At 54.0% G+C, this 12,723-nt stretch overlaps 1 protein-coding gene across 1 annotated transcript in view; it reads left to right on the top strand.

Annotated features, from left to right (window-relative positions):
• The window catches only part of LOC142907906 (ubiquitin/ISG15-conjugating enzyme E2 L6-like), a 29,490-nt gene extending 16,991 nt beyond the window's left edge, over nucleotides 1–12,499 (top strand). Inside the window, exon 5 of the mRNA XM_076057823.1 lies at nucleotides 12,480–12,499. Coding sequence (XP_075913938.1) covers nucleotides 12,480–12,499 — 20 coding nt within the window. The remainder of the gene's footprint in view (nucleotides 1–12,479) is intronic.
• The last annotated feature ends 224 nt before the right edge of the window (nucleotides 12,500–12,723 follow it).

The following is a 12,723-nucleotide window of genomic DNA, read 5'->3' as shown; positions in this document are numbered from 1 at the left end:
GTGACGATGATGATCGTGATGAAGATGATGGTCGTGATGAAGATGATGGTCGTGATGAAGATGATGGTGACGATGATGGTGACGATGATGATCGTGATGAAGATGATGGTCGTGATGAAGATGATGGTCGTGATGAAGATGATGGTGACGATGATGATCGTGATGAAGATGATGATGGTGATGAAGATGATGGTCGTGATGAAGATGATGGTGACGATGATGGTGACGATGATGATCGTGATGAAGATGATGGTCGTGATGAAGATGATGGTCGTGATGAAGATGATGGTGACGATGATGATCGTGATGAAGATGATGATGGTGATGAAGATGATGGTCGTGATGAAGATGATGGTGACGATGATGGTGACGATGATGCTGACGGTGATGATCGTGATGAAGATGATGGTCGTGATGAAGATGATGGTCGTGATGAAGATGATGGTGACGATGATGGTGACGATGATGATCGTGATGAAGATGATGATGGTGATGAAGATGATGGTCGTGATGAAGATGATGGTGACGATGATGGTGACGATGATGCTGATGGTGATGATGATGTTAAGTGCACAATGTGTGTGTGTGGTTATTCGTTAATAAATTAAAAGTTTGCAGATTCCTCGTTGGGAACAAAACTTTATAGTTGGTGATGAACCCGTCCAGCTGTGTGAGAGTGTGGGTGGGTGGTGGTGTGGGTGGGTGGTGGTGTGGGTGGAGGTGGTGTGGGTGGGTGGTGGTGTGAGTGGGTGGTGGTTTGGGTGGAGGTAGATGGTGTGGGTGGGTGGTGGTGGTGTGGGTGGTGGTGGTGTGGGTGGAGGTGGATGGTGTGGGTGGGTGGTGGTGTGGGTGGAGGTGGATGGTGTGGGTGGGTGGTGGTGTGGATGGGGGTGGTGTTGGTGGTGGTGTGGGTGGGTGGTGGTGTAGGTGGGTGGTGGTGTGCGTGGTGGTGGTGTGGGTGGGTGGTGGTGTGGGTGGGTGGTGGTGTGGGTGGTGGTGGTGTGGGTGGGTGGTGGTGTGGGTGAGTGGTGGTGTGGGTGGATGGTGTGGGTGGGTGGTGGTGTGGGTGGGTGGTGGTGGTGTTGGTGAGTGGTGGTGTGGGTGGAGGTGGATGGTGTGGGTGGGTGGTGGTGTGGGTGGGGGTGGTGTTGGTGTGGGTGGGTGGTGGTGTGGGTGGGTGATGGTGTGGGTGGTGGTGTGGGTGGGTGGTGGTGTGGGTGGGTGGTGGTGTGGGTGGATGGTGTGGGTGGGTGGGTGGTGGTGTGGGTGTGGGTGGGTGGTGGTGTGGGTGGTGGTGGTGTGGGTGGGTGGTGGTGTGGGTCGAGGTGGTGTGGTTGGGTGGTGTGGGTGGTGGTGGTGTGGGTGGATGATGTGGGTGGGTGGTGGTGTGGGTGGTGGTGGTGTGGGGGTGGTGTTGGTGGTGGGGTGGGTGGGTGGTGGTGGTGTGGGTGGGTGGTGGTGTGGGTGGAGGTGGATGGTGTGGGTGGGTGGTGGTGTGGGTGGGTGGTGGTGTGGGTGGGTGATGGTGTGGGTGGTGGTGTGGATGGTGGTGTGGGTGGGTGGTGGTGTGGGTGGATGGTGTGGGTGGGTGGGTGGTGGTGTAGGTGTGGGTGGGTGGTGGAGTGGGTGGTGGTGGTGTGGGTGGGTGGTGGTGTGGGTGGAGGTGGTGTGGGTGGGTGGTGGTGTGGGTGGTGGTGTGGGTGGATGGTGTGGGTGGGTGGTGGTGTGGGTGGTGGTGGTGTGGGGGTGGTGTTGGTGGTGGTGTGGGTGGGTGGTGGTGGTGTGGGTGGGTGGCGGTGTAGGTGGATGGTGTGGGTGGGTGGTGGTGTGGGTGTGGGTGGGTGGTGGTGGTGTGGGTGGGTGGTGGTGTGGGTAGAGGTGGATGGTGTGGGTGGGTGGTGGTGATGTGGGGGGTGGTGGAGTGGGTGGGTGGTGGTGTGGGTGGAGGTGCGTGGTGTGGGTGGGTGGTGGTGGTGTAGGTGGTGGTGGTGTGGGTGCGTGGTGTGTGGGTGGAAGTGGATGGTGTGGGTGGGTGGTGGTGGATGGTGTGGGTGGGTGGTGGTCTGGGTGGGTGGTGGTGGTGTGGGTGGTGGTGGTGTGGGTGGTTGTGGTGGTGTGGGTTGGTGGTGGTGTGGGTGGTGGTGTGGGTGGGTGGTGGTGTGGGTTGGTGGTGGTGTGGGTGGGTGGTGTGGGTGGTGGTGTGGGTGGTGGTGGTGTGGGTGGGTGGTGGTGTGGGTGTGGGTGGAGGTGGATGGTGTGGATGGTGGTGTGGGTGGGTGGTGGTGTGGGTGGTGGTTCTGTGGGTGGGTGGTGTGGGTGGAGGTGTGGGTGGTGGTGGTTTGGGTGGGTGGTGGTGTGGGTGGGTGGTGGTGTGGGTGGTGCTGGTGTGGGTGGTGGTGTGGGTGGGTGGTGGTGTGGGTGGGTGGTGGTGTGGGTGGTGGTGGTGTGGGTGGTGGCGTGGTTGGTGGTGTGGGTAGTGGTGGTGTGGGTGGGTGGTGGTGGTGTGGGTGGTGCAGTGGGTGGTGGTGTGGGTGGGTGGTGGTGGTGTGGGAGGGTGGTGGTTGTGTGGGTGGAGGTGGATGGTGTGGGTGGTGGTGGTGTGGGTGGTGGTGTGGGTGCGTGGTGGTGGTGTGGGTGGTGGTAGTGTGGGTGGTGGTGGTGTGGGTGGGTGGTGGTGGTGTGGGTGGTGGTAGTGTGGGTTGTGATGGTGTGGGTGGGTGGTGGTGTGGGTGGGTGGTGGTGTGGGTGATGGTGGTGGTGTCGGTGGGTGGGGGTGTCGGTGGTGGTGTGGGTGGAGGTGGATGGTGTGGGTGGTGGTGGTGTGGGTGGAGGTGCATGGTGTGGGTGGGTGGTGGTGTTGGTGGGTGGTGGTGTGGGTGGTGGTGGTGTGGGTGGTGGTGGTGGTGTTGGTGGGTGGTGGTGTAGGTGGTGTGTGTGGGTGGAGGTGTGGGTGGTAGTGGAGGTAGATGGTGTGGGTGGTGGTGGTCTGGGTGCGTGGTGGTGTGGGTGGAGGTGGATTGTGTGGGTGGGTGGTGGTGGTGTTGGTGGGTGGTGGTGGTGTGGGTGGTGGTGGTCTGGGTGGGTGGTGGTGTGGGTGGTGGTGGTGTGGGTGGGTAGGGTGTGGGTGGTGGTGTGGGTGAAGGTGGATGGTGTGGGTGGTGGTGGTGTGGGTGGTGGTATACACTACACTATACACTATACTATACACTACTACACTATACACTACTACACTATACACTACTACACTACACTATTACACTCCTACACTATACACTACTACACTTTACATTACTATACACTACACTATATACTACTACACTATACACTACACTATACACTACACTATTTACTACTACACTATACACTACACTTTACACTACACTATATACTACTACACTATACACTACACTATTTACTACTACACTATACACTACACTATATACTACTACACTATACACTACTATACACTACACTATGCTATACACTATATACTACTACACACTACACTATACCCTACACCACGACACACTACACTATACCTGTCGCACCCCAAGGTTTACAGGGAATGGCTCTAACTCCGGGCCACGTAGTTTTACCCGGGCCCGCTCACCATCATGAAGGTCCTTAATGATCGTGAGTAGCGGGTCAGAGACTCCGAAAGCACGAAGAACAACCCAGAGCCCAGGCCTACTGATGGTGTCATAGGCCTTGACCAGGTCAATAAAGCAGAGATGTAGGTCTTGTTGGAATTCCCTACACCTCTGCTGTAGCAGACGGACAGAAAATATGGCATCTGCGCATGACCGCCCTTTCCTGAAACCGCATTGGGGCTCCGCAAGCCTCTCCTCAGCGTGCCTGGCAAGACGATGTTGAATAATCCTTGCCAGGACCTTTCCCGGCACACTGAGGAGTGAGATGCCCCTGTAGTTGTTACAGTCTGTGCGGTCCCCCTTCTTTAAAAGGGGGACCACCAGGGCATCCTTCCAATCCTGCGGAACCCGTCCAGTGGTCCAGACTGTTGTTATGATGTCATATAGGGCAGTCTATGCACAAACGCCACCCTCCCTCAGCATTTCGCTTGGGAGATCATCTCTGCCCGCTGCCTTTCCTGGTCTCAGACTCTGGATCGCCTTCAGTACTTCCTCAACAGATGGCACCTCAGCCAGCCACTCATAGGGGGTGACTTCTTTCAATATTTGAGGCACCGCAGCCTCAGCAGGGTCATCCTCACTTTGTGCCACGATGTTTTCCAGGCCGAAGGATTTCCCCTCCCCCAGGACCTCACAGAAATGCTCAGCAAATCTGCAAACCTGTTCCTGGGGGTCAGAGATTGGATCACCGTTCTTTCGCCTAATGGTGGTGATAGGTGTGGCGCTGCAGGTTACTTTTTATTTATTCAATTACAGAGAGATTTGTGATCGCGGGCCATTGAGGCAGATTCCATCTCTTCAGCAACCCGCGACCACCACCCATCCTTGCAGCGCCTCACGGCTCTCCGAACCTCCGAGCGAAGGTTGCAGTAAGCCTCCTCATTCTCTGACGTGGGATGCTGTAGACGATGAGAGTGGGCTTGAATTTTGATATGAAGCTTTCGTGACTGCAGTAATTCATATTCTTAGCTCTTTCTTTAAAGTCACGTTGAAGGGAAAACAATAAAATAACAATATATATTAAACAATAAAAATTCTCACGATGTTTCGACCATAACACCTGATGACGACCGTTTGTGTTATGGTCGAAATGTCGTGTGAATTTTTATTGTTGTATATATATTTTATTATTTTATTGTTTTCCCTTCAACGTGACTTTACCGAAAGAGCTAAGAATATGAGAGTGGGCTTGTCGTCTTTTCTCAGCCAGCTTGACCACCTCCTCTGTCAGCCAGGGTCTCTGGGGAGGTCTGGACCACGTACCCAAAGCAGCCATTGCAGCTGCATGAGTCACAGTCCTAAATCTCGCCCATTTACCCTCGACATCAGGAGGAGTGGGGGACGATGGCAATCCCAGCCACAAGCGATGATGAAATTCTCGCTTGCAACTTTCATCAGCTAGCTGAGACCAGGCCACTATGGATTTGAATGGGGTCCTGGGTGTACACCCACCACCGGAGTGGAAGAATGGCAGGCGCATCTTACAGATGACAAGTCGATGGTCAGAGGGCAGATCAGCTCCACGGTAGGTCCTGGTGTCAAGGACATGGGCCCGCAACCGCTGGTCCGTCACTATGTAGTCCAGCAGATGTTCTTGCTTGGACCCGGCATGCATCCATGATGTTGTGTGGAACCGCCGATGCTGGAACAGCGTGTTGGTAATTACAAGCACATGGGCTGCACAAATGTCTAGCAGCCTCCTACCGTTGTTATTGAGCTGATCTGGCCCATGCCTTCCAATCACTCCAGACCAGGTGCCAGCATCATGACCAACTCGGGCATTGAAGTCACCCAACATGATGACTCTATCCCGAAAAACCACTTTAGCCAGCAGCTGTGATAGGAGGTCATAGAAGGCATCTGACTTATCAGCCTTGACTGCATCCCTCCACCGATGTTCATCTTCGGTGAGGGCATAAGTAACCACGACCACCACTCCTCGCCTCTGATTGATGGGAAGGCGAGCCCAAAGTAGCCTGGGGCTTACAGCTTCCCACACCTCACCGCCACGCTCCCACGCCCCCCATCATTCTTTTATTCAGAAGAAGAGCCACACCCTGTTGTGCTCATATACAACACACCAGCTCATTCACTCACCATCTCACTCATCCACTCACCCACCATCTCACTCACGATCTCACTCATCCACCATCTCACTCATCCACTCACACACCATCTCAATCACCCACCATCTCACTGTCCTCACCCACCATCTCATTCACTCACCCACCATCTCACTCGCCCGCTCACCAACCATCTCACTCACCCACCATCTCACGATCTCAACCCATCCACCATCTCGTTCACTCACAATCTCACTCATCCACTCACCCACCATCTCACTCACTATCTCACTCATCCACCAGCTCATTCACTCACAATCTCACTCATCCACTCACCCACCATCTCATTCACGATCTCACTCATCCACCATCTCATTCATCCACTCACCCACCATCTCACTATCTCACTCATCCACCAGCTCACTCACCCTCCATCTCACTCATCCACTCACCCACCATCTCACTCACTATCTCACTCATCCACCAGCTCATTCACTCACAATCTCACTCATCCACTCACACACCATCTCAATTAACCCCCATCTCACTCACTGTCACTCACCCACCATCTCATTCACGATCTCACTCATCCACCATCTCATTCACTCACAATCTCACTCATCCACTCACCCACCATCTCACTCACTATCTCACTCATCCACCAGCTCATTCACTCACAATCTCACTCATCCACTCACCCACCATCTCATTCACGATCTCACTCATCCACCATCTCATTCATCCACTCACCCACCATCTCACTCACTATCTCACTCATCCACCAGCTCACTCACCCACCATCTCACTCACCCACCATCTCACTCACGATCTCACTCATCCACCAGCTCATTCACTCACAATCTCACTCACTCGCCCACTCACCATCTCACCCACTATCTCACTCACCCACTATCTCACTCACCCACTATCTCACCATCTCACTCACTCGCCCACTCACCATCTCACTCACCATCTCACTCATCCACTATCTCACTCACTCGCCCACTCACCATCTCACTCACCCACTATCTTACTCACCCTCTCACCCACCAACTCACTCACTCGCCTACTCACCATCTCACTCACCCACTAACCACTCACCCTCCAAATCACTCGCCCACTCACCATCTCACTCACCCACTATCTCACCATCTCGCTCACTCGCCCACTCACCATCTCACTCACCCACTCTCACTCACTCGCCCACTCACCATCTCACTCACCCACCATCTCACTTACCCACTATCTCACCCACTCTCACTCACCCTCTCACCCACCAACTCACTCACTTGCCCACTCACCATCTCACTCACCCACTATCTCACTCGCCCACCATCTCACTCACCCACCATCTCACTCACCCACCATCTCACTCACCCACCATCTCACTCACCAACCATCTCACTCACCCACCATCTCACTCACCCACTATCTCACCATCTCACTCACCCACTATCTGACTATCTCACTCACTCGCCCACTCACCATCTCACTCACCCTCTCACCCACCAACCCATTCACTCGCCCCCTCACCATCTCACTCACCCACATTCTCACCCACCATCTCACTCACCCACAATGTCACCATCTCACTCACTTACCCACTCACCATCTCACTCACCCACCATCTCTCTCACCCAACAACTCACTCACTCGCCCACTCACCATCTCACTCACCCACCATCTTACCCACTAACCTACCATCTTACCCACCATCTCACTCATCCACTCACCCAACATCTCAATCACCCACTCACTCGCCTACTCACCATCTCACTCACCCACCATCTCACTCATCCACTTACACACCATCTCACTCACCGTCACCCACCCACCATCTCATTCACTCACTCACGATCTCACTCATCCACCATCTCACTCGCCCACTCATCCATAATCTCATTCACCCACCATCTTACTCATACACCATCTCAATCACCCACCATCTCACTCATCCACCTGTTGTGCTCATATACAACACACCAGCTCATTCACTCACCATCTCACTTATCCACTCACCCACCATCTCACTCACGATCTCACCCATCCACCATCTCACTCATCCACTCACACACCATCTCAATCACCCACCATCTCACTTACTGTCACTCACCCACCATCTCATTCACTCACCCACCATCTCACTCGCCCGCTCACCAACCATCTCACTCATCCACCATCTCACTCACTATCTCACTCATCCACCAGCTCATTCACCCACCATCTCACTCATCCACTCACCCACCATCTCACTCACTATCTCACTCATACACCATCTCACTCATTCACTCACCCACCATCTCACTCACCCACCATCTCACTATCTCATCCACCAGCTCATTCACTCACAATCTCACCCATCTCACTCACTATCTCACTTATCCACCATCTCATTCACTCACCCACCATCTCATTCGCCCGCTCACCAACCATCTCACTCACCCACCATCTCACTCACGATCTCACTCATCCACCATCTCATTCACTCACAATCTCACTCATCCACTCACCCACCATCTCACTCATCCACCAGCTCATTCACACACAATCTCACTCATCCACTCACCCACCATCTCACTCATCCACCATGCCATTTACTCACAATCTCACTCATCCACTCACCCACCATCTCACTCATCCACCATCTCATTCACTCACAATCTCACTCATCCACTCACCCACCATCTCACTCATCCACCAGCTCATTCACTCACAATCTCACTCATCCACTCACCCACCATCTCACTCACTCTCACTCATCCACCAGCTCATTCACACACAATTTCACTCATCCACTCACCCACCATCTCACTCACGATCTCACTTATCCACCATCTCATTCACTCACAATCTCACTCATCCACTCACCCACCACCTCACTCACGATCTCACTTATCCACCAGCTCATTCACTCACAATCTCACTCATCCACTCACCCACCATCTCATTCACTCACAATCTCACTCATCCACTCACCCACCATCTCACTCACCATCTCACTCATCCACCAGCTCATTCACTCACAATCTCACTCATCCACTCACCCACCATCTCACTCACTCATCCACCAGCTCATTCACACACAATTTCACTCATCCACTCACCCACCATCTCACTCACGATCTCACTCATCCACCAGCTCATTCACTCACAATCTCACTCATCCACTCACCCACCATCTCACTCACGATCTCACTTATCCACCAGCTCATTCACTCACAATCTCACTCATCCACTCACCCACCATCTCACTCACAATCTCACTCATCCACCATCTCATTCACTCACAATCTCACTCATCCACTCACCCACCATCTCACTCACGATCTCACTTATCCACCAGCTCAATCACTCACAATCTCACTCATCCACTCACCCACCATCTCACTCACTATCTCACTCATCCACCATCTCATTCACTCACAATCTCACTCATCCACTCACCCACCATCTCACTCACGATCTCACTTATCCACCAGCTCATTCACTCACAATCTCACTCATCCACTCACCCACCATCTCACTCATCCACCATCTCATTCACTCACAATCTCACACATCCACTCACCCCACCATCTTTCACTCACTCACGAGTCGACACAGCGGCTGTATGCGCTATGTTTATTGTATATAACTGGTACAAGTTACAACTAACACCGCGGGCTACTAACTAACATCCTCGCACTCCGTCTACGCGAGTCTCCTACACCACTACTGACTTCTCCCGACTCGAGTCGCAGTCTTACACGATGGGGGAGGGTGGGGAGCGGGGTAAGATGGCACACGTGTCTCTGTGTGTTAGTGTGTGGTGTGTGTTAGTGTGTGGTGTGTGTTAGTGTGTGTGTGCCGGACGGGAAATTCTGTCGTGGACAGTGCTGTGGGGGGGGAGGTCCAATTTCGATTGGCTCCTCCCCTCATGGCGTGTGACCACCACAGGGGCTAAACGGGGGCTCTGGACGGGTGCGAGGGGCTGGTAACCCCTCCACCTTCAATTAATTACCACTAAACCGCGAATTAAACTGAAATATGTAACTAATAAGCTTGTGCCGGAGGCCCCGGGGGGCCAGGCGTCTATGACGTCTCCTGGCCAAACCCCAATGGCGGAGCCAGGAGATTAAATATCTACCCTCGGGGCTCCTCCAGAAACAACGAAAAGCCACTACGGGTGGCCACGTGGAATGTTCGAACGCTCACTGCGAAGGAGAGGCTGCCACTCCTCTGTCGGGAGCTGGACCGGTACTGCCTGGATCGTGGCATTTAAGAGGTCAGGTGGACCGGTTCTGGCTCCTGCCACCATGAGGAGTGGACAGTCCTCTACTCAGGGCAGCAGACTGCCAAACAACAAGGTGTGGCTCTTCTTTTGAACAAAATAATGAAGGGGGCATAGGAGCGTGGCGGTGAGGTGTGGGAAGCTGTAAGCCCCAGGCTACTTTGGGCTCGCCTTCCCATCAACCGGAGGCGAGGAATGGTGGTCGTGGTTACTTATGCCCCCACCGAAGATGAACATCCGTGGAGGGATGCAGGCAAAGCCGATGAGTCAGATGCCTTCTATGGCCTCCTGTCACAGGTGCTGGCTAAAGTGGCCCCTCGGGATAGAGTCATCTCGTTGGGTGACTTCAATGCCCGAGTTGGTCATGATGCTGGCACCTGGTCTGGAGTGATTGATTATTCAACATCGCCTTGCCATGCACGCTGAGGAGAGGCATGCGGAGCCCCAATGCGGTTTCAGGAAAGGGCGGTCCTGCACAGATGCCATGTTTTCTGTCCGTCTGCTACAGCAGAGGTGTAGGGAATTCCAACAAGACCTACATCTCTGCTTTATTGACCTGGTCTAGGCCTATGATACCATCAGTAGGCCAGGGCTCTGGGTTGTTCTTCGTGCTTTTGGAATACCTGATCCTCTGCTCACGATCATTAAGGACCTTCATGATGGTGAGCGGGCCCGGGTAAAACTACGTGGCCGGGAGTCAGAGCCATTCCCTGTACACCTTGGGGTGCGACAGGGATGTCCTCTGGCCACGTAGTTCGTGAAGCCTTCAATAGCTGTACCGGGGGAATCTCCATATGGTACAGATATAATGGGAAGCTGATCCATGCCCGGGTGCGGTCAAGGGATGGCTCCCTATTGCTCAACCGCGTTATGTATGCTGATGATATGGTAATAGCTGCTCATTCAGAGGAGTTGGAGATGCTGCTGCTGAGACTGGAGCATGCCACTAAGCGGTGGGGCCTTACCATCAGCCCCACCAAAACTAGCACCTGCCTGGGTATTTTGTACCATCGGACACTCCACCCCCACAACTCCCAATCGGTGATGGGGCAGTTGTGGAGAGAGTGGAGAGTTTCCCATACCTGGGCAGTGTGCTTATGACCGGCTTCAGTTTAACAGCAGAGGTCTCACTCCGAATCAGTCAAGCAGCAATATCTTTTCATCGGTTGCGTAACGCTGTGTGGAAGCTACCTGGTCTGTCGCTCCGCACTAAGCTTCAGGTCTTCTCGGCCACGGTCATTCCCTCCCTTCTCTACGCTTGCGAAACGTGGACCCCCCTAATGGAACATCTTCGCCGGTTAGAAACATTTAGGCTGGCCTGCCTACAATCCATCCTGGGTTTAACCAGACTGGATTATGTGAGCTCACAAATCCTTGAAAGATCTGGGCAAGGTCCCATCGGTGAGCTCCTCCGGCGGGCAAGGCTGCGTTGACTGGGTCATGTAGCCCGCATGCCCAGCCACCGCATGTTGAAACAGCTTTTGTTTGGCCGTATTGAGGGGGCTAAACGGGCGCGGCCCGGGCTAGAGAAGAGATGGAGTGATGTGGTACAGGAAGACATGGAGCTGAGTGGACTTGCCGATGACTGGTACCAGCGGTATCAAGATCGGCCTCTGTGGAGGAGGCTCGTGAAGGATGCTACTGGGCAGTTGGAGGCAGTCGCCCTCCAACAACAACGGAGGGCGGAGGAGCGACGCTCACAACAACGTGCGGAGCGCCGGGTGGCTAAAGCACAGCAGGTTGGCACAGTAGGGGGCACAGGTGGTGCATCAGCCAGTCATCTCAGTCAGTCGACCCGTGGCACCTGGGTCTGCCCCGTGACCTCCTGCCAGCGGGCGTTCGACACTTCACGTGGCCTCAGGGTGCACATGGCCTGGCACAAGCGTCGTGGTGACGTCACCGCCACTTAGTGGTGAATGGCGGTTGTTGTTGTTGTGTGTGTGGTGTTAGTGTGTGGTGTGTGTTAGTGTGTGTTAGTGCGTGTGGTGTGTTAGTGTGTGTGGTGTGTTAGTGTGTTTGTGGTGTGTTAGTCTGTGTGTGTGGTTTGTGTTAGTGTGTGTGTGGTGGGGTGTGTGGGGAGCGGTAGTGTAGCGGGTAGCGCTACGCTGCGCTATGAACCCGGCGACCCGGGTTCGATTCCCGCTCACGGCCAACACCCAGTGACGATTATCTGAACCGGTCCCGGGCCTCCCCTAAGTCGACTCAGCCTCAAAATGAGTACCTGGTGCGGTGTGTGAACATCGCCACTGGGGAGACAAAGGCGGCCGGGCGTGGTGCTGGCCACCAACCCCCTCGTGTACCGTTCCGGCCTTCATAGACGCTGCTCGCTAACAGCACTTGCCTCTACAGTCTGTTAAGGCTACACGGGGGATCTTTGTCTTTGTGGTGGGGTGTGTGGTTGTGTGTGGTAGTGTGTGTGTGTGTGGTTCTGTGTGAGGTGTGTGGTTCTGTGTGTGTGTGGTTGTGTGATTGGTGTGTGGTGTGTGTACGGCATAGGTTACACCATCAACTATTGAACTATGGAAATCAACGTGTCTCTGACCCGGCCATTATGAACCCCACTGACCTGGCCATCGTGAACCCCAATGCCTTGGTCATTATGAAACCCAGTTACATGGATGGCCAGCATCAACCCCACAAACCTGGCCATTATGAAACCCAGTTACATGGCCATCGTGAACCCCACAGACCTGGCCATTATGAAACCCAGTTACATGGCCATCTTGAAACCCACCCCACC

Source organism: Petromyzon marinus, chromosome 84 (genome assembly GCF_048934315.1).
Source record: "Petromyzon marinus isolate PM22_M1 ecotype Great Lakes invasive population chromosome 84, UKy_Petmar_22M1.pri1.0, whole genome shotgun sequence".
NCBI lineage: Eukaryota > Metazoa > Chordata > Hyperoartia > Petromyzontiformes > Petromyzontidae > Petromyzon > Petromyzon marinus.
The sequence above is the reverse complement of the archived record's forward strand: the minus strand, read 5'-3'. Positions and strand labels throughout refer to the sequence as shown.